Consider the following 23,134-nt stretch of genomic DNA (forward strand, 5'->3'; position numbering starts at 1 on the left):
GATGAGCGAACTGAAATGGAGGTGGTGGAGTAACCATTTAAAGCTGTTTCTAATAAGATAGACTGTCATTGCTAGGATCTTTTTTATCAAAATAGAAAGCGGCCTACATTAGTCTTTGAAAGGGAGAGGTGAAGGATATAGGGGAAGAAAGTATGACCCGTTTTTAAACATGATTACTAAACTACAGTGTTTGTTTTGGCCTGGTCGTTTCAGCTAGATGAAAAGTTCGCCATTTCACCTGAAAATATGTCTGGGAGGGCAGTAGAACCTAAGCATTTTTTTTTTTAAAGGCTAACAAATTACCGTAATAGTTATATTCATTTTTATGAATGATAAAACTACTCCATTTTGGTGACCAGACGTTACAACAATAGTAATTGCGTTTTTACTTAAGCTTGTACAGACTAGTGATAGTATTGTGATTATTGTATTAAATGACGCTTTAAGAAGTGCCTAGTGTGGCCATGTTACTTGTGTTAGGCTGGCAAGAGATGGGGGGGGGGGGGGGGGGAGCGTTTGTGACCGTCTTGTGTGAGTCAGTAAACCGCTGCTGAGCTGTTGAATTAAAGTAGGCGAATCACCCTTGTATGCCCATGTCCTCGGACTTCGGCATCCGTCGATGACTCATTAGGCCTGTCAGCGAAGGTCATGTCCCTGGACATGATTAGACACTCCCCTGGGCAATCGCTACGTGAGTTTAAAGCTGTGCGCCTGTTAGAAATGGCACATCTGTGTTGCTTTACCAAAGTCTTTCAGTGAAAGGAGGAACAGCTAGGTGATATGTGCTCCTCTGTTCTCGCTGGGGATTGAACCCAGACGAATCGATTGGAAGTAGATAGCGCAAACCAATGTGCCGCTTATTTTGATATTTGTGACTTAACAATTAAGCATTCTGTGAAGGTATAGAATCGTGTATAGCCTGTGTATTGACTTGCAACTTAATGTTATGGTCTTAGATTATACCTGATGAAAAACGTCGTGTGTGAACTTGAACTGCAGAGGACCTGCTCAGATATGAATCAGTAGTTGTCCAGATTTGTGTTTGCTATTAGAATGGGGGTTAAGGAGTGCGTCGTATTGTGATGTCATAACCTCCCTCGCTCACCCTCTTGGTTACATAACCAGCCGGCCTGCGCTGGTAAAGCGTTGCTGGCTGGTGAATTTGTGTCGTTCTTCACTCCTAGCTTCTGTTTACCACTTGATTTGTTTTTTTTGGGGGGAGTTCTCTATGTTTAGGGTAAACATGGTGATGTGTCTGTCAATTGAGACTCAATTTTCAGTGTTGAGGGTGACCGGGATTCTTGAAAAGGTCGATTGGGATATTACAGAAAGCATCGTACCTCGTACTACAGGGGGGGGGGTAATGGCGAACGCAGCTCCTCCCTTCCAGGCCGTTTCCCCTTTAAACTTAAACATGCATGCAGTATACGCTAGGGGAGGAAGAGCAGCGTGGTTTATCCTGCAATCTTAATGATCAAGAGCCTCCATTTTCATGTTGATCAAAGGCTAGGAAGTTGAGTTTTTGTGTAGCTTCCTCAGACAGACGCGCGCGTGTGTGTGTGTGTGTGTGTGCGTCGCCTCCCGCTTGGGAACAACGCTTTAAGTTCATCGGCAGAATGGCCGTTGGTAGGACTATGTTTGGGGTTCTAAAGTTACCTTTTTCTTCGTTTCTCTTGTCATTCAATCGAAACTTCGAAAGTTATCTGGTTTCTTCGTTTCTCTTGTCATTCAGTCGACACTTTCTTAGCATTTCAGTGTGATGAGAAAGAAAAAAAGACATGGTTTCGTACAATTTAGGCATTGCAAGCTTCTATGGCATTTTAGTTATATAGAATATTGTGTAATATGTCATCTCTCGGGTGTGAGGGCCGGTTGTTTTACGTGGAGCAGTGTTGGGAAAAAGGAAAGAGTGTTCTGAGACTCATGGCATTAATAGGATCTTCTATAATCACATGAGATTTCACCGAATACTCACAAGTTGGTGACACTCCTCCCCTTCCCTGGCAACAGTGTGGAAAGGGAATGGTTGGAGATGGTGGTCTATGTGGTTGGTGATGGGGGTTGTCACGAAGATTATTGTGTGACTGGTCTTACGCAACAGCTTAGGGCTCTGCTCTGCTCCTCGTGCCGTGGTGGTTGTAGGCGGCAGGCGAAACGGCCTTGAGAGTCCCGGAATTGATTTTCTGTTAGCCCTAAGGAGGGAAGAGATTCACAGGTCGAGGGGAGGGGAAGGTATTCATGGTTTGTGGAGATTTTACCTTGCGTGGAGGGTAGGATGGAAGTGGGTTGGGTGGGGATGACCAAGCGAGGCGTCCTTGTTGCGGGGGGAGATGAAGATGGGATATGTCTGCTCTTTGTTGCCACCAGAGTAACACTGCTGACACCACTTAAACTGTAGTCTCGTACATTTCTTTTAATGGCGTGTATGACTGTTCATGATGATGTTAGATTCAAGTTCGTGTGCACGCAGGGGTATGTGATAGGCGTAGGTTTATTGTTGAATAGCTGTGTGGAGAAACTGAATTTTGGGATGTCTATATGTATTATATATGCCGAATATAGATGAATGTTTTACTTGCTTGGAATGTTTCTTTTTTTCGAATAATTCGTTGTGCTACGAGTTTAGTTTTCAGGTGCAGTTACATTTATCGAGGGTATTTAAAGCAGTAAACATTGGTCAAAGGCCTAAGCCAAGTTTTAACGTAGCTAATGCAAGTAAAAGTGTGGAATGTGTTGATGTGCACTTTATTCGTTTAACTTGTTTTATAATTCGGATATATGACATTAACAATGACTGTGGAATGGTTGTGATATAGGATATGTTCCAATTCTATGGGTGTTACTTAGATCATTTTGAGTCCGCTTAATTTTGTCTATACTTAGTTTTTTGCCTCATTCATAGTAGTGCATGCTATTGTGGTTTGAGAAACAATTATTACCTTTTTTTTTCGTTTATAACCAGCCTATCAACAAAGCCGCGGGTTAATTCAATATGATTTTATACAAGCCTCGAGTTTATTCGCATTTGTAGTGGGTTTCTTGATATCACAGTTGTAATGATATGTTGTGCCAGATTATATTAGTAAATGTAGGACATGATAACTATTTTCAGGATACTTAAAACCGCGAAATTGGTTTAAGCAATCACGTGTGTGAGAGATGGCAGACTGCCTAGCTGTTGGCTGGTCAGGTGGGCTTCTCTTGTGACGTGTCTCAGGCTGTACACAAGTATGTGTTACATTGCTTTTGGTATGTTTACGTTGGTCTCTTGTGTTTTGGCGTTGATACATTGCTTTTTTTTATGTAGATGCCTATTAGTTTTGTAATATTTTTTCTCGAGAGTCACGTCTGTGGTATTTTTGTTTTGTCGCTTTCCAGGGAAAAAATGAATCAGAATCAGGTATTCTTCTATTGAGGAGTTACTCGCCAATGTGTAGAAAAAGCACTTCGCCATGTCAACTTTCGTAGTCTCGGCTTTCAGTTGGAGTCTCTCTCTCTCTCTCTCTCTCTCTCTCTCTCTCTCTCTCTCTCTCTCTCTCTCTCTCTCTCTCTCTTAACATTAACTAGCGTCTGCTCTATGGAGATTGCTGTCTCTGCACCTCGTGAACTTAAAGGTTCGAATATTGTGATGACAGAAGTACACTTTCTTTTCCCCACACAAAAAGAGAGTAGGTTCACTAGTTCCCTTTCTCGTGAGTCTTTTTTCCCCAGATGTTTTAAGTCTTGTGTTGCTGATGTATGGTGGTATTTTGTGCATAATCATGCTATTACTATGAGGACACTTCCGAGACCTGAAGATCTGGGTAGGGCGTCCTTGCATGTCATCATTGGGCACCCACCCTAGCCTGCTACTTCTGCGTTACGTTGCATCTTCTGTCATATGAGCCTTGCGAAAGTACAGTAGTTTTCACCCTCTGGTTGAGCATATTGGTAGATCTATTCTACGGAGTTTTTGCCGTCAGGACGTGGAAAGGCGTGAATTTGGTCTGCACTCTGAGCCGCTGTCAAAATACATGATTCACGTTTGTATCATGAAGTTTAGCAGTCGTTTTTAGACGTAGTTTAAGTGGCATGTTACCGACAGCGTTGAATCCCTTGGATACTTTACTGTTGCCATCAGGAAAGCAGGTGGCGCCGGTCTGGTTCTGGAGTTGGGTCAAGGTGAATGGACAGCTCATGTTGGTAGTGTCTTACCCTGTCGACAATCCAAGGCTACCCCTCTTGGGGGGGTCGTAAAAACCTTGCTATGGGTGAGGCCGGGTCTGTGGAAGCGAGATCGAGGATACCGGAAGATGGAATACAAAACAGGGCTTATTTGTCAAGTGTTAGTAGGGTTTGTGACAAGGGGTCACTTCCTTCTCATGTTTAAGGACTGGTCTCTGGTCTCAGAGCCTTGAGCAGTAGGAAACAGGAGGGGTCAAGTGAGGAAGTAGTGATAAGGTCTTGCCGTATTTGATTGGTTCAACTTCTTCAGCCAGGCCCTGAGAACCCGTGTGGTTCTTGTGTAGTCTGGACGGGTAACGAGAAGTCTTTATGGAATCCATCGAACAGCACTGAAGTTTGCCGTTAGAGGCGTTACAAACCATTGCTATGGTATCTGTTTTTAATCATGAGTATGAGCACTGCATAGCTATGTAAGATTGATCAAGAACAATGTAATTTTTGTAAGAATTTGAACTTACGAAAGTGTTGAAGGTAGACTGGCCTATACGAAGCAGCTCCTGTTGACGCAGTTGTCACTCAGCATTGTCATGTAACCTCACTTGACAAACAAGATTTATCCTATTTCATGATATAACCTCTTATGGTAACAACACTTTGCTTGCTTCGGTTTCATCCGATTTCGTTGGCAAGGATTAACCTTAAATTTTTATCCTATTTGACTGTTAAGGAGCTCGCTTCCAAGCAGGGCCATTGGTTTTGTGTTTGCCTAAATGGCTCAGAGCAGCAGATTAGGATTTTGTCTTTGCATGTACTGATATTTTCCTGTATTCATGTCTCCATTTATTGCCTCCTGTTCTTAATCATGTTAGGGGATCAGTTATTCTTCGTTTGTATGTGTCGTGGTGACTGGAGATGCGAACGTGAATCTTTTTACACGATTAATTTGAAAGAGCTAGAGGGGATATGTTCAGCCATAAATGTCGAACCGAACAATTGACTCGCGTCCCTGTAGGTCAGGTCACAGAGACGCATGGCCGTCATACCAGAGGGTCGCGCCCACTAGATTTGGGTCATTTCCACCAGTTTCGTTCAGTTAGTCGGCGTAAGCTGGGGGTTCCTCGTTTACATTACTGGTCAAACTTCGTTATTTCAATAATTTTATTCTCAAAAAAGAAGAAAGAAATCTATCCACAGTGTGGTAGTGTTCGTCCATGGGAGAGGTGGATAGTAACCTTATTCTCTCTCAGATTCTTTTAATGGGTTTTAAACTGTTTACATTCACATGTATGGTGTTTACAGTGTATGATAATAGTGTAAACTAAATGTCCCTGTGTGTGTGTGTGTGTGTGTGTGTGTGTGTGTGTGTGCGTTGTTTGACGTGGTAAGTGTTGAGAGAGCCTTGTTAGGGGACAGCAGTACACATGACAAGAACTAGGTCGCCACACCACCGCTGCTGATAATGTTGCTCACATTTATCAGGATTCACAGTCCCTTTTTGGGCTTGTTTTTTGATCGAGAATTGCGCGTAGTCTGTCTGGGTGGTATTAATGACATCAGTTTGCAAATGTATACGAGAGTTGTATTTATACTTTACTAGATAACATTCCTCCTTCATTCACCTACATAATTTGTAGGTTTCATTAAATATATTTACAGTGCAGCAGACTCAAACGATGCTGATGACCCAGATAGCATTGCGAATGAAGGCCATCCAAAGGGTATAAATAGGTATACTCGGTGGAGTATGCCAAGCATAGCCGAGGTAAACAAAAAAGTCACATGGGGTACCTGTGCATTATCCTGGTATGGCCTTCTTTTGTTTCTAGGTATATATTGGGTGTTTAATACTTCTTTTTTTTCATTTGACTCCTTACATATTACTGATGTATGTGTACAGACGCGTAGATATATTGTTAAAATCACTTGGTCAAGCTTGCGCTTGTTCCCAGCTGCGTGTCACTTGACGTGGACAGGCGTCCATCACTTGTTGGCTGGGAGGAACGAGAGAAGAATTGTAAGACCCCGAGTGTGTGTTTGTGTGTGTTGGTGTGGTGGGTATTGGCCTGGGGGCTTCTTGCCAGCCAGCTCGACTGGCCGGCAGCAACGACACCTATGGGAGGCGAGGAGCACCCCACCACCTCCAGGGGAGTCGGGAATATCGCTTACCAACTTATTCCGTCGGAATTATAGTCTTGTCTTTTTGTCTCGTATTTTGGTAACACTACGTCTTGCAGAAGCTTGCTTGCTTTGGGTACTGGGCAAAATTCTTACTGTAAATAGAGAAATGGACGTATTTAGGTTGGGAGGATGACGTTTTAAAAGCCATTGTAGTGTGGCAGCTGTCATTTCGGTTGGTTTTGTAAGTCGAGGCCACAATACCTGACTCCTCTTGAATTACTTTTTATTAACGTAATATAATTACATTGTCCGGCTTTATTGTACACAGTGATTCAATCGAAAATAAGGCGGCATTTCTTCATTGATACGAAATTATAGAGAAGTATGTTGTTCATAACATGAAGCTCTTTTTTAAAAGTACGTATTTCACTATAGAATGTCTAAATGAATAGATATTAATCTATACATTTGATCCTGTGTTGGTACAAAGCGAATAATTGGTGAAAGATGACGTTTGAGGAAACTACTGTACCCCTTTCTTTTTTTTTTTAAGAGCTTATATACCTTTTTTTTATATATATTTTTTCATGGATGACTATTTTTTCAGACTGTGACTATCAATTATGTTGTCTGGCATATCGAAGCATCATTTATCTTTTTTGTTTTTGTTGATATTGCCTACTTCGGGGAAGTCTGATTTTCCAATTCATATAATCTGATGCACGTTCCTCCCGGGAACTCCCTGTCCTTACATGCATTACACATCCCCCACATTCTTCCACCATTGCCCTCCCTCCTCCACTCTCTTGTTTTTCCCATGCCACTCTAATCGTACCATCATACATTATCCTTTGAATTTTACTTTTGAATTTTACTCTAGGGAGTAAATCAATAAAACCACTTTTCTGTGTGTGTAAATTGACATTGATCAATGTTTTCAATATTTTATTTAAAAATGCAGTATAAAGATCTGTACAGTAGTGCAGTATAAAGATCTGTCATGTGGTGGTAGTAGTAATGCTGAAAAAAAAATATTTTCTTTCCCAGTTTAATTAGATTCGTCTTGTTTTCTAATAAAATATGTTCTCTGCTTCCAGTGTGCAAGATAAAAGTTGCCCTACAACTATCTGAGGATGAATGGGAAAGAGAATTCCAAATAGAGAAGCCCAGCAAAGGAGATCGTAATCTTGTCTTCTACGCCCGTGGCCCCAATGCCTCCAGTGCTGCAGTGGAGATCGCCCACCGTCTCGGCTTTAAAATGTAATGTGCAAGACTGTTTTGTGGGTAGTTAGTATAATAGGAAAGATGTTTAGGCCTGTTAGATAACTTTAACCCAGCTGTGAATATACCAATGACAGTAGTTTTGTGGGTCGTTAGTATGGTAGGAAAGATGTCTAGGCCTATTAAATAACTTTAACCCAGCTGTGAATATACCAATGACAATAGTTTGAGAGCTTTAAACAACCCATAAAGGATAGTACATGATGACAGAAGTAACTCCTAGAAGTCTGTATCTTTCCAATTATTCACATAATCTGGTGCCAAGTTACTGTGTCACAAAGTCATAGGTAGATGGGGAAAGTTTAGTAAAATCCTTAGAAAAAACTTGATATCTTCAGTTTCTAACAAAAGTTTATTTCATGTTCTAGGTCACGACATTATATTGGAGGTTGGGAGGACTACTGCAAGCAGACAGGTCAACCCCTTAAAAAGCCACAGGATGACGCTTTTGGAGGCTGTAATAACTATTACAGTAAGTTCGATCAGTACTTCCTGTAGAAAAAGGGTTCAGAGGAAAGGAACTCCTAGAACCTTGATGTTGTTCTTGAGAAGTGAATGGAAAAAAAAAATGGTATAAATGAAAAAAAAAGAAAAGCATATTTATAATTTTCCGTACTTCATCATGGGTAATTTCATGATATTTTAAGACAGAGATCAATTCAAGGAAAAGTAGGCTCATAACGTTTGAATCTTTGGTTTGTAAAAGCCATTTTTTTTTGAGATCTGGAAATAACTTTGTGAACACATGATGACAGAAGCAAAAACATTTTGAAGTGATGAACTCTCTGATCTGCTGTCTTCATCTCTAACTCACTACATTATTGTCAGTTTAACTTTTCAAGGAGTAAGAAAGAATATCGTTAATTTGATTATAAGCATCACAAGAAAAGGTGAGTGACATTGAAAGGTTTCACATGAAGGAATATTGACTTTCTTAACAGTAGTTAGTTGTCCATGTTTTGGCATAGACAAATTTTCCATCTGTTAACAGATAGATAGTTGTCGTTTTTGTTAAACACACAAATTTTCTGCTGTGGAAAGTCTGAAAATATAAGTTATTTTGAATAGTCAAAGGAGGTATGTAGTACATATCGTGTTATACGGCAGTTTCACTGATAAAGTGTTTAGAAATTCTCTTAATGCTCAGTGCATATGTCAAAATGTTTTGGCCACCTTACAGTAACAGTAAATTTTCCTTACTATACTGATTGTTTACGTAGACTGACATATAGTAATGACTGAAATAAGCTGATCTTTTTCACTTTGCACTGAGCTGGCCGAAACGATTGGCCAAAGTGTAGCTAATTTCAGGCAGATGTTAATGACATGCAGGTTAGCATTCACAGATTGCAGAACTTAAAATCTGTTGTCAAATGGAATTTTTCTTCTAAATTATTTTTCCACCCAATAAAATCTTTTTAGTCTTGTGTTAAGGTTTAGTTGTTAGACCCTCTTTAGCAGGGCCTGAGCAGTGCACAATTATTGAGATAGATACATAAAGCACTTCAACTACAGAATAGTATGCATAGATAAGATGTAAGGGTGCTGAGAGGTCAGTCTTACAATTGAATGTGACCCGAGGAATGTACTGGGATAGACTAATTTTTTTTACTATATGTTCATTATTTCATTATACAGGAAGAGTTAGTTTGAAAAAATGAGACATCTGATGATGTCTACAGATATAGTAGATTCTTGATGCAGCTATTCTGTTGTTGTTGTGCAATAGGACATTATACAGACAAGGGAATCTCATAACATTTTTACGTCATGTATGTGGATTCTCGTGTATATCCTTGTCTGTCAGCAGATTAGAAAATATATCAGAATTACATTTCCTGTGGCCAGTTTTAAAAATATTAAATGAATGGAAGCTCATTTCTGAGATGATAAGGACTTGCTCTATTATTATTTCATCTGGGGATTTGAGCCCTAAGAGAGCCTTAATACCCACATTGCACTTGGTATTTGTTTTGAGAGTTTTGTGGGGCTTGATGCTTTTCTAGAGATCAGCTGGTAGAAGAGTTTGGTTTGACTGACAGATTGTAAACCATACTCTTGTACCAGAGAACCATGGCAGGAAGATTTTACAGCTAGTTTATCCTTTATGCTCGGACAGGGTTGTGCCTGTGGAATTAATACATTCATAGTGTACGTCAGAGCATCAAGGATGCTGGCTGTTGTCTATTGAGTTGGATGCTGGCTACCAAATAAACTGTGAATGGAATATTTTTGTGTCTTCAGTTCCTCAGTTTTAATTTTAAGTAATTTTAAATAAAAAATGGGAACAATATAAGACTGACTACATTTGATTGGGAACAATTAAACAATTATGAGTAATGAAACTTTTAATAATACAAAATATGGGGAAATGGGGACTGAATTTTGCATTTTCAATTCTCTTCCAATGATACGTACATTAATGTGTACACTCACAAATAAGTTATGAAGTTGAATGCATTTCATTCATTCAGTTAACAGGAAAAGAATTAATAGAGTAAACCTATGTAGTAAATTATGAACATAATCTACAGTAAAAATTAAAACTACAAAGATTGTACACTGGAGGGAGAGAGCCTCGTTTATAAAGTAACTATTAGTTTGTGTATATCACAGAAGAAAAATACAACTTCATACAATAATGACTGTGGTGACAATGTAATCTGCCAAAGACATAATGTTGGATTTAAGTCAGATAGTAAAATGTTAAATTTGCTTGAGAAAAGACATGGACTTTTACCACATGGAAAAAGATGAGGGTCCTAGGATGAAAACTTTATGCTAATGCTACGGCGTGTACGTTAAACTAAGAGGAGGTAATCGTGTAGAACCTGAACGATCTCCTCCTAAGGGAACTCTAGGTCGAATTCTACTTACCAGGACACTACCACAATCTTCTTGCTGTAAGGCAAACCAGACAGTTTATTAAAATTTTACTTCTTAATCAAGTGGGAGAATAGGGCTGACCAAGCTCCTCCACAAGGGATATAGAGGCTGACCATGTTCCTCTATTTTTATAAGGAATAATAATGATAAAGGATTATTCAGATGAAATAACAGTAATGAAAGGAATTTTGGAAACTATCATGGGGCATGTTAATATTTATGCTGTGGCCAGCAAGACACTATAATGCTTAATGTGAGTGTGTGTAAGGACTGACCAACTGTAAGCCTGGCAAAGGCTAATACTGATGACACTCCTTTCCTGGAGTTCCATTGTTAGCACTGGGTGGCCCATGTGTATGGGGTCTTTTAGGTGGATGTGTATGGGGTCTTTCAGGTGGATGTATGCATTGTGTTTAATATCTTTGAGGAGGCATGGGAAAGCTCAAGTAAAAAGGTTTAACATAAAAAAATATAGAAACTTCAAAATAAAATACTTTTGAGGCATGGATTTCATGATCAATTTTTTATACTTGATCGCCGTTTCCCACGTCAGCGAGGTAGGGCCAGGAAACAGACGAAGAACAACCCATCCTCTTGTATACATTTCCCTTTTCCTGAATGTGTACTTAAATTATCTGTATCAATTTATAGCTATTTCTGACTGTCATGCACATGACCTTATCTTCAATAAGTATACAGAAATGAGCTATGCAACACTTACTGTGTTTTGTTCTGTGTGCTGTCTTCTGTTGGCAATCTCCCTCAACATGGTTTTGCCACTTTCTCGAGTCTGGAAAAATGATCTCAATTGAAGAAAATTTTATTGCATATCACATTTGCTCTCTATCTAATGCTTTGTACTTTATGAATGAAACCTTGTGGCCTTGACTTTTGAAATTGTAAATTTCAAAGAACTTTCCACTACAGTGCCCTGGTACCTGGATACTGAATTCCATATCCTAGTTTTTGTTACTAAGGAAATTCATTGTATCTTCTTTTTTGTCTGGTCTCGTCTCTGCTCTTTTAATAGAAAACCTAACAAAAGTATTTTACAATTTTTCCCCATTTGGTATATTGTATGTGGGTTTGTATTAGCTCCTTCAGATAATTACACAAAGCTCAAAAGAAATGAAAATTAGACAGAGAATCTTCTCCAATATATGTAAGTATTATTAGCTCTAATAATTACTCCCTTAAGAAAATGGTCTTTCATTTATGATGACAACAGGTCACTTACTTCCATAAACAGTGTACATTTTTGAGCATAATCATATGCCAAATCAAGCATGTTCTTCTGAAGGCAGTGACTTGCTAGGAACTGATATGCTTGTCCTCGGTCTTCGCTAAGGCCAGCATCTTCAGTCTCCTGCAGGTAACGCTCATAAAGAACTGCTGCTCGTTCTCCCTCTCCCAAGCGGCTGTACAACCTGTAAAACAAGAAGGTCCACCTATACATCCTTAATACTATTTCCTACTACAGAGCACATACATTCCTTGCAAAAACTGTCTTCAAACACCATGTCACTATGATTCTTCATGAAATGCACTAATATGCAAAGAATGATTAGTTCTTTGGATTCTTTGGATAGAGAACCAGGTCACAACTGTAGATAGAAAAATAAAATGTGGGGATGTTATAATCTCGAAAGGTGAGTGAGCACAAATTTGCAGGCACTGCGATAAAAACTAGAGCAGTGAAAGAAACTAATTCTGAATATTCAGCAAGAACAAAAAGTGAGAGCAAGGCCTGTGTATTATAGATGAATAACATTCGTCGGGAGAGAAATGTATGTTTACGTTACCAATAGCTGTCTCCATAAGCCCTAAATCTCCTCCACATCTCATTCTTTACCCAGTCAACCTTCCTAACCCTACATTCCTTACTTAAGAAAAACCTTAGCTAGGTATCTTGCTGTTCTACAGCAACCATATATAAGGGGTTTGCTGCATTGTTCCTTTTGATATCCTTTACAATACGTGTGCTCACTTTCTTCGCCTGTACATCGTATGTCCTGTGGTTCCCATTGATGTGCATGGAACATAAACACACATACATATTAAAATTAACCAGCAGGAAATTCTGAAATAAACTAAAACACTGTATTACCTTCATTGTAATTCTATATACTCCAATATATAGAAGTGAAAAACCTGAAATTGTTTGAGATAAAAAGCTTTGTGTGATTATAATTAGAATTTCAAGTAAGTGGGGGAAACAGATGATAAGACCTATCTATCAACTGAGTATATAAACCTTTTCCCTATTCTGCAGGCACTGTTGCTCATGAATCACTTCTACATATCACAAAAATGAAAGAATTTTTAAAATAATGCTGCGTATGAAGAAGTGTCCTAGTCCATATTTCTTGCTTATGTGACTCCTTAGGAATGAACAAAAACAGTATGCCTTGTGCCCAGCGATGAACATATTCCAGCCCACATGATTTCAGAACAAATATCACAGACTTAATCATCTGCATCATCACTGCCTCATTCCTCATAATGCAATGAATAAATAAATTGAAATATATTTCAATTAGGTGTGTGATAGACTGGAAAGGTGCTGAAATGGAATCTGACAAAAACCATTCGAATTTTCATTCGAATAAAAGAATGGAAGTAAAAATACCAGTAAGATAACTACATGAGAAAAAGTGATGGAGTGTCATTGCAGAGCAAATATCTACACAAGTATGGCAAAAACTGTATTAAAAGAAGGGTATAAATTAATCCAATAAGAAGGATAGATAGGCTTGTTGAAGATCCCTATGGTTAGGTGAGTGCTAACAATGAAGCTACTTCATTTTTGTGTATGTAGGTATCTGACTAGTTAAAAGGAAGCACAATTGAAATATATGAAGATATTTGTACTAGGAGGCAAAGAAAAGTGTGGTACATATCCAAGTATAATATTGGATAATGGAAAGAATGAACTGAGATGTATTAAAACTAGTTTTAATACATGTGTAAGAAAAGCCAAATGTCAGACAAATGAAGAGTGTTTAAGAACATTCCAATGACACGGTGGGGATGAGCTCAAATGTTAAGTAGTACTGTGAAGGTCAAGTACAGGAGTTACTAAGCTGTAATTCATATACAAAGAAAAGACATAATATGACATTAATTTATCAAGGATGAGTGAGTGGAAACTGATAAAGATCTAGGGGTTGGGAAGCAGAGAGAATAAGGTGGAGGAGGAAACCTAGCAGGAAATGGAGGGATAGAGTAAAAGAATTTGGAGTAGGACAGCCTGATTATTCATGAAAATGAGACATCACTGGAAGGGCAGAACTGAAGTGATGTGGGATATGAAAGAGGTATTGTTAATGGGTGACCCCAAGACATGCAAAAGTAAACCATGCAGTTATCTGTGGGGCTTGGCTGCAGAGGTTAGACTTTGGTTTTGGTACAATATACATGACAGCTCCAGGCTGGATGTGTACATATGGGACTTATTCATCAGTTCCTGATGTACCTTCCAAAGACAGGAAAAGCAGGTACACATTTGGCTATGGTCTTACTTTCCCTCCCAACCCTCCTTCCCCTCGTAATATTCTAAAATACTTCCTGCTATAATTCTGGTTTTGCAGGAATAAACTGATCTGTTCATTCTTCCACATCTGGATCTAAACCTGTGACAACAGCAATCCTCCTTTAGAAAAGATTGTGGCGAGCTCTGGTTCTGTGCAGAGTGATTCTGTCCTTTAGGACAGACAGTAGGTTTAACCAAAGAATGAAATGGGATGGTACTGTATAGTTCCACTAACAGAAAGTGAGGTGTTTACATCTCCCTTGCTCATTGGCTAACTTTGTAGGAAAATATAGCTTTGCAAAAGCTTAGAACTTTTCTTATTTATATCCATAAAAAGTAAAAATTTTCCATCAGAGGTAACAAAATTCACTGCTCTTTCCCTTCATAAAAAAAACCATTTTGTTCTGGTAGCTGTCTGCATGCACAACACAATGCTATAAGTTCACTCACAATTACCAAACACAACAGGTAAAGAAGTGCTTATACCTAAACCAGTATTAAGAAAGAACAATAAAAATGGAAAAAAATACAAGATATTCAAAAACAGCTACACAATGCTGTTATTTCTGACAAACAAATAACCTGGGGCTTCTTACTTGGCTAGTCTCAGCAATGCAATGCCTTCAATATCACCAACACTATGAGCTTTAAGAAAGCACTTTTTGGCTTCCTCCCACTTCTCCAACTTTTCATAGCTCTCACCAAGTGCAACCAACATCCGGGAATCATTTGGACGTAGCTTTTGTGCCTGAGAAAGTAAACAGTTTTCTATGTAAAAGAATTTCCTAAACTAGATTTCATTGAAACATGAATGTTTAAAATGTCTCAAAATTATGGATCCTTCATTTGAATTGGAATACAACAGAGAGATAACATTACTTGTCCTTCAAATGCAAAGGAAATAAACATTTCCTCACCTGTTTAAAGTAGTAGAGACAATAGGCTGGAAGTTTTAATATCTCGTATGTCTGCCCCAAGCCATACCATGCTCGGTAATCTCGTCTGTTCACCTCTGATGTACAATTAAAAGTGATCAATGCAAGATAAAAGACACGAGTAATACCACACTAAAGAAAGGGAACAATATTCCTTTAAGTGCTTGGTATCCATAATCAGAGAACTTACATGTATTTAACAATGTGGCCAGGCAGTTTTAGTTTCTAATTATCTGATGTAATTTTAATGAACATTTTAAGTAGATAGTTATATCACTATTTTCCATGTTTGATAAAGAAATGACATAAGCCTTTACTCTATGATTAAACAACATCCCAAATAGACAACATGTTCACATTCTTGACTGATACAAACATTAAGGGCATTGAGATGGAGTGTGACACTGACGTATAGTGGCTTATGGCAATCCTGGTTGCAGATGATACAGTATTGTTTACTGAGGATGAAGAGGAGTTACAAAAGGTTATGTGTGTTTTATGTGTATAAAAGGGGAATGATGGTAAATATGAGTAAAAGTATAATAATGGTGTTTGCAAAGAAACAATGAAAGCATAATTGTGCAAAGCCCTATAGAGTGAAAGAAGAAAGTGCTATATAGTTTGTGCTATAGATATGGAGTAGAAAGACTGAAAGAAGTGAGGGAATTTAAGTGTTGAGGAGCTATCTTGGCTAAGTCTAGTGATATGGAAGAGAGCAACATAAGGTGAAAGAGTTCACCAAGTCACTTAACAGAATAATATAGAGTAGAAGTGTAAGTATGAAAGTGAAGAATGGATTGAGGGACACCATAATTCTCCCAACCTCAACAAATGCAGCCAAAACATGGATGTGGAAGGAGTCAAAGAGGTCAAGAATCCAGGCTGTGGAAATGACCTATTTTAGAGGAGCATGTGGTATAACTCGATGGAATGAAGAAAGAAACAAGGGTGTGTATGACTGATGTGGTATTGCAGGGATGAAATAAATTGTGGAGTGGCATAGTGGGTGAAATGTAATACATACTTTGAGGTAGTTTGGGTATTTGGAAAGAATGCAAGACCGGAAGTTTATAAGGATAGTGTATGATAGCATAATTAAAGGGACTGGTTTGAGAGGAAGAACACGAGTGACATGGGGAAATAGAGTGGAAGAGTACCAGAGGGAGAGGTACAGTGGAAGAATGCATGGAATGGTGTAATGCGAAGGAGGGAATGGGCCTTAGAGATATAGATAGGCAGATAGAGAAGTAGAATTATCTTGCAGATTATGTGGATTCTTCATTGCCAAAGTTTTTGAAGATGAACTTATAATAACCCAGCATGTGGAGAAAACTTCATGCATCATCCTAAATTTCATGTGAAAAATGACTTTTCAAACATAACTGTGTAATGTGTTTACTTATAAACAAATGTTCCAAAGTGCTCTCCCACTATACATACCAATTGCCTGGCGATAACACTGGATAGCAGCATTAGTATTCTTCATTTCCATATACTCGTGCCCCATCAGTGTCCAAGCTGCTAAGTAATGTGGATTAAGTTGTAATGCACGCTGGAAGTACTCAACAGCTTTCTCATGTTGAGATCTCAAGCTGTAGTAGTTCCCTGGGAAATGAAACCAGAGCATAGAACAACACAAAAGAGTGAATGCAATTACCTATTGATATTATTTCATGCATTAGGTAAGAACCTACTAGAGAAAATTGTTAATGAAAAAATGTATGAAAAAAATATAATTTACAGTATCATTTTATCAATTATAAGATAATGTTTTGAATCAAACTAAACACAACTGCTAACATTTGGGAACTAAGAGAGACTTCCATCTCATTCACCTAGTTTCTTCTATATTATTCTGAACATATTATATAGTCATTCATTCTTGCTTTCGGTAAATTCCAACTGCAATGAGTACAGAAAATGTATGAAAAAATACCATTTACTGATTTTAAGTTGAATATTTTGAACAGAAGTTGAATGTTCAGAATGTATGTAAGAATTCCATCTCTTTATTTAATTCTATATTTTTCTTAATACGCAGATAATCATTAATTCGTGGATAAGGCAGAACCTAATGAAAATAATAGTTTTGAAAGTATATATGAAATATACAATTTACTATATCATTCACCTATCATAAGATGAATGTTCTGAACCAAAGGTTATAAACTAAGACTCCATGAAGACTGATGCTTGACCCAGCATCAGTCACGGGTCAAGAATCGGTGACCACAGCATTCGATAAACATTGCTTTGTAAATGGGTGACTGCACCATGGGAGTTTAGAATGCTCAGATAATTCATAAAGTAGTTTTTTGGTTGCACACCATCACCCCAACTTGCTCCCATGTCACAGTATGCCCCATCCATAAAAATATTAAGCAACTTTGGTGATATCACAAGACCCTCATACACTCCCACATTCATTTCAGATCTTTCACTCGTGCCACCATATAAATATACACATATACTACTTCCACTGTAAAATATCTTAACAGCATTCGAAAGTCTTGCATGCATACCAACTAGAGTCAAATCATAAAAATAAATAAGTTCTAATACTAAGGTTTTTTGGTATTTTGAATATGGTTACCATTACCATAATCATACAGTACAAGTTTGAAAAAAATATTAAAATGAGTGATTACAGAAGTTCTGAACTGGGTGGCTAACCTCCTCTTTACAAGAAACCAAACCACAAGTGAAAGACCACTTACCTATAACACAACATGTTTCTACACGATATTTATCTACTTGCACTACACGATGCGCAAGATGTGAGAGTTCCACACGCATTTCTTTCACATACAGTAAATTAGAGTAGGTGTCTAAATTATCCAAACGGAATGGGTCAATAGCCTCTAGTTCTTTGAAGATTGTCACTGCTTGATCAACATCTGGTGAAAAACAAAAGCAAATAAAAACATTTCACATCATACCTTTCCCTTTAATAAAAGCCTAGTTGGATGATCCTGGTATTATAATCCCATATTCTTTGACTCAAGTTTAATTCCTCAACTGGAAAACATCAACGTTCCTGTGATTAATTGTGATTCCTCACTTGGAAAGTCCTTGTATTAAATGATCTTAGCTTTAATTTAAAGCACATAGAGAATTAAATGTGCTTTTAACACAAACCTATATAAACCTTTTTTGCACTGCTAACTGAACTCTAGGTAAAAATGAAAGCATTTCATGAAGAACAAAACTCCGATACCTCTCTGATTATGATGTGTAATAGCAACTTGGGCCATGATGTATGTTGAATGCAGGAGACCAGCATCTTGTAAGCTAGTATAGATCTCTAAGGCTTCATCATTCAGCTGTAGCTCTAAGTAAGTGTGTGCATGAAACAACTTGCGCATCCAATGATCTGGTAGTTTTAGTGTGCCAAGCTTTGGAAGAAGTTCAGGATTAAATGCAGGTGTCAAATACTGCACCACTAAATATGATCTTCCCCTTACAGGATATATTTCTTATGCTGGAAAGTATGAAACCCTATGTATGTAACACATATGATATTTGACAAACAAAACATGTTATGAAATATGATTGTAATTCCTTCATCATTCTCTTTATCAAATGCAACTCTTCCATTCACATGGCAATGACCAAGTGCACCACAAAGATAATTTCCCCACAAAAGGAGCATGTGGCCTTAAATGTAAGCAGTGTCCCTGCAACCTTTTCAACAAAAGTGTGGATCTGTGAGCCATATGGAATGGGAGAGGAATAAATAATGAATATAATCCAATGTGTATATACATAATTTATATATTTTCAGTATGTGTGTAATGGTTAAATGACTACTGATGGGTGCTTGTAGTTATAAAAAGGATGTATGGAAGGAACGAGGCAGATTAACATGCTCTTTTCTGCTTAACCAAGGATGAATACTTGAGTGCCATAAGAAAAAAATTTGACCGGGCTTTAACCTAGAAGCCTTGAACATGAATTCAGTGAACAACAAAGTATGCCACAATGACATAAAAACATACTATTAGCCCATTATGCATCAGTACTAAGAAGTGTTCACCACTGTAAAACAATGAAAATCATTGCTAACCATTTCTCTGTCAGTTATAAGGGCTGCCAGTTCTAGCCAGGCCCCCCAGTGTAGAGGCTGTAGATGCAAGGCCTGACAGAGTACCTCAACTGCCTGTCGAGTGAGGTCTAATCGTTTCAGCACAACCCCATACAGCCACAACAACCAAGCATCCATATCAGTGTCCCCTGGATCCCTGTGAGGTAGGACAATAATGCTTACTATACATCAAGGCAGTATTTAACAATTCAATGAATTTCTATACATCAAAGTGACCCATGCAAAATATTTACCCTCTCAGTCTTACAGCAAACTCAGTTGTCTTGCACTCACCACTCAGACATATACACATCACCATGCTTTGTGCAGACTAAGGGCCTCCTGCAGCATGCAAGAATACAGTAAGATGGGCTCCTTTGGGTGAGAAGGTCCTTGCCAACACAGTACTCTTACTATCCAGAGACAATGATACACTCTCTGAAGGTAACTCACTACACACATGCAGTGTTACAACTTGCAGACAGAGGCCTCTCCTTAGGATGCGTGTAAATTAGCAAATAATTCAATGATATCCAGGGACCCCCAGCCCTACTCATTCATGAATGTGCCTTTTATTAAATCTGCACTCCTGATCACCATCCAATTTAGCACACAACTCGACTACCTTGAACCCATTTTCAATTATATCAGAAATTCTATATCCCCAACTACAACTATCACAATACCCACACTTGTATTCATATATCTTAGCTCCAAGGTCAGTAACCTGCATCAAAACTGCCAAAGCATTCATTAAACCTCTCCCATCCCAAGAAGGATGGTTGATTTTTTGAATAAGCAAATACTTTACTAGAGTGGTTAAGCTTACAGTATACTGATCTAACTCCTGAGAAGACAATACTCAGCATACATTCTTTAAAAACTGATAAGTGCCAAAAAAAAAACACTCATAACACTTTTGAAAGTAATTTTACCTAAAAGCACATGAATTATACAAAAATAATACAAATACATTACAAGTTTCTAGACGTGCATTTGAATCAGCAGGTCAGACTAACAAAAAAAAATTCCTAAATAATATAGCCACACAGGTATGACTGAGAAATGCTTAAGTCTCCCAGATTAGTAAAAAATGCAAATTAAAATGATGTCAGCTGACCTGGATGTTGAGGAAGAAGAATGAAGAGTGTACATCTTAGACAGCTCAGTGTGAAGTTCCTTCAGGTAGATGCCCTTGTGCTGATCATTGGCAACTGTTGGCAAATATAAGTCATCAGAAGTTATGCAACATCTGCCATGTAATCACTGCATATTATGAGTATGCAAATCATGTCTAAAACAGAAAAAGAACTAGCCATTCAGACATGCAAATTAATAGTTCTAAATGTCCATGATATTCAAACTCTATGGGAAAAATAACTGGAGCAAAATAATCAAAATTAAAGTATTTGGAAAGCATTTCTGTCCTGTGATCAACAACAAGTATCTATGAAGAGGTCACAGTGGTGAATATATATATTCAGCGTGAAGAACCTACCAAGAGTATCAACAATGTCGTCATTTTTCTTCTTCTCCCCAGAGAGATATCTGGAGTAAAGGTGAAGGAATCGCCCAAGGTCTGTGGTGCAATGTTCAGTGAAGTACGCACATCTGTTACAGAACGAGGAATCTATAACATGAATGATTTTCACCATGAAAAACTAAAACTTAAAGTATAAGAAACTAGGATGGTAAAATGAGAGTAGGTGGCAGAAGTCTTGCCTATGATGAAATGTTGGGGAGGGAGTTGCGTGTAGGTGGGGCTGCAACAGATTTTCTCAAGAAATAGAGTTACAGTGTTGCTGGCTGCTTAGGCAGACTGTTTGATGCATGAACTGTTCAAGATGAGGTGCCTGTGGACAAGCAAAGTGCAATTACTAGTGCCCTCAGGTAAAGGCATTGGGAATGTCCAAAACAAAGCATTATAAGTCTGCTGAATATACCTGCCAAGGTGTATAGGACAGAGGTAATTGATAGGGTGGGTTGGTGATACCATGACTGGCAGACTTCGATTTGTCAAATATGGGCCTGAATGAGTGAGTTGTTGCTTCCACAAGCTAATGGACAATGACAAGGGTGGAAGTTGGTTATACTAAATGGGCTTTTAAAATGTATAAACCCCCTACTTGTTCAAGAGATATTGTGCATGTGACAAACTAACAGGAAAAAATATATAAATATCTAAGATGGTCATCAGATTGAATTCATCAACTCATTAAAGTCACATGAATGAATGGGTACTGCATATGTAAATCACTTTAGTAAGATAATGGCACCTGTCATATTCCTTAAGGTCAAAGTAGGATTTTGCCAAGTGGTAATGGTCAAGTTCATCCCCCAGTTGCTCATGGAGGGATGGGGGCAAAGGCAATGGCTCTTCAAGCTGCAGGTCACGGACACACACTAGAAGTTCACTTAACCTGAGGGGAAACACAGAATATGGTTGCTTTACATTCATTTTCAAAACTACGAAACTATAAAATAAGGTTTTCAGAACCCATCATAACACGACAGTTGTTTAATGCAAGATGATTATATATCTAATAGTTTCAAGTACGATATGAGGGGTATACTCAAGTCTACCACTTCCAACAGGGTTCAAAACCCTATCCTAAGATCTTGACACAATGGAGAATGCCATTACATAACCCAGAAACTTGAGTTTCTGTTTCACTTCATAAGTAATGATGTAGGTGTCAGATTTGTTCCATATCATGTAGGTTGGTTTCAATTTAGATGATAATAATATTACAATGATTCACTTGTAATATTCATATAATAAAAGCAAAAGACTCTTGAAAATCTCACCTAACTTATCCTATAGGAAACATTTTTCTTAGTTTCCGTATAATATATGATATACAGTATACCTAAAACACCTACAACAGAGAATAACATCAACTCCAGATGACTGTCAAAAAATAGACGAGACCCAGTGGCTGTCCGCACCACCACTTAAACTCCAAAGTAGCCATTCCATGTAATTCCCAGTTGAAGATCACACTAATTTCAGCATATTTTCGTTGTAAATCTCAGTTTCAGGAATGGTTAGGTGAGGCATTCATAAGTTCTGTTGATTTTTCAGACAAGTCTGACCTACTCTTACATTCATTAATCCCTAATGTTCTCTGATTTTTCATAACCCACTCTACAATAATGCTCTTGAGTTTTCTTTTATATTTTCGAAATGCTACACTAAAACTACCATACAAAATCAACTGATATATACAGCTAATCTCGATACAAAGCTAAAATGGTAAAAAATTTAAGTTGTAAATTCTAATTCCAACAAGCGAACTGAACAATATATAAACCTGATTACCTCTTTCAAGACTTTTATATTTCTATTACAAAATTCTACGTAAGTTCGACAATACCGAAACTCCTTCAACTGTCAGAGTATCAGGATTTCAACTTCAAATTACGGTTCTTTTAAAAGACCCCCAAGTAAACCCTCTTACTAACCATTTGGTGGTTTGCAGCAGCCCTCGCTGGTAGCACTGTTCCCTGGCCACAACCAGGTCCCTCTTTACCTCCCGTAAAAATTCGAGGTCCTTCAAGGGTGTTGCTGACCTTCTTTCGCTCACTTCACCAAATTTCCCCGACGACTTGTCACTTAGGCCTTCGTAGCCCGCCATGTTCAGTTTGTAAACACCAGTGGCTACGAGCACAATCTTTTATTCCAAAGACCAACCAAATTATTAGCGTGAGATGAGATGTTTAGATAAAGTCAAATTTTACATATCACATAGATATGTTAATTCATATGAGTTTTTCTGACTATACAATGAAACTTATGGTGGATGGATGTGTATAACCCGAGCATGCTATTTAACCATACCGAGCGGGTGTCTTTCGAGTATGGTTTTTAATTCTTTGCAGTTTTAGCGTTAATAACATATCATGGTACACTATTTCATTCAAGTACAATGCTGTGACTTAAAAAGTTTATCTCATAAGTAACCTAGGCCTCTCTGTATAATTCTATTGAATTTCATCTGAAAGCATGTGATTTTGCCGGTTTGAAGAGCATGCGACCAATTTCTTAATGTTTCTTAATGTTTTCTCAATCTCTAAGAGAACCTTCCATACTGTTGAAATATAGTATGTCCCTATCAGTTTTTCTTTTATCCT

General features: G+C 38.1%; 2 protein-coding genes across 4 annotated transcripts in view; one reads left to right on the top strand and one right to left on the bottom strand.

The window, feature by feature from the left end:
- LOC139758378 (uncharacterized) overlaps positions 1–9,790 on the top strand; it is a 52,438-nt gene extending 42,648 nt beyond the window's left edge. For all 3 annotated transcript variants that reach the window (XM_071679689.1, XM_071679688.1, XM_071679687.1), the window contains 2 exons: positions 7,380–7,542; positions 7,932–9,790. In XM_071679689.1, coding sequence (XP_071535790.1) covers positions 7,380–7,542; positions 7,932–8,061 — 293 coding nt within the window. In that variant the 3' untranslated portion in view covers positions 8,062–9,790. The remainder of the gene's footprint in view (positions 1–7,379; positions 7,543–7,931) is intronic.
- Positions 9,791–9,893: 103 nt separating this feature from the next.
- Positions 9,894–22,650, bottom strand: LOC139758377 (uncharacterized). Its single transcript, XM_071679686.1, has 13 exons — positions 22,466–22,650; positions 21,277–21,420; positions 20,499–20,611; positions 20,121–20,214; positions 18,983–19,157; positions 18,134–18,311; positions 17,634–17,813; positions 16,357–16,521; positions 14,899–14,993; positions 14,578–14,729; positions 11,687–11,876; positions 11,171–11,239; positions 9,894–10,464 (listed from the first exon to the last, which is right to left on the bottom strand). The coding sequence occupies exons 1-13, from the start codon at positions 22,636–22,638 to the stop codon at positions 10,351–10,353; spliced, it is 1,842 nt and encodes a 613-aa protein (XP_071535787.1). The 5' UTR covers positions 22,639–22,650; the 3' UTR covers positions 9,894–10,350.
- Positions 22,651–23,134: the final 484 nt, after the last annotated feature.

This window comes from Panulirus ornatus, chromosome 30 (assembly GCF_036320965.1).
Source record: "Panulirus ornatus isolate Po-2019 chromosome 30, ASM3632096v1, whole genome shotgun sequence".
Lineage (NCBI taxonomy): Eukaryota > Metazoa > Arthropoda > Malacostraca > Decapoda > Palinuridae > Panulirus > Panulirus ornatus.

Excerpts from the sequence above, each read along its gene's own strand:
- LOC139758377 (XM_071679686.1), bottom strand. The coding sequence starts at position 22,638 with ATGGCGGGCTACGAAGGCCTAAGTGACAAGTCGTCGGGGAAATTTGGT. Across the intron at positions 14,994-16,356 it reads GTGTTATCGCCAGGCAATTG|AGGTGAACAGACGAGATTAC; the intron begins GTATGTATAGTG and ends ATTGTACATCAG. Across the intron at positions 11,877-14,577 it reads GCATTGCTGAGACTAGCCAA|GTTGTACAGCCGCTTGGGAG; the intron begins GTAAGAAGCCCC and ends CTTGTTTTACAG.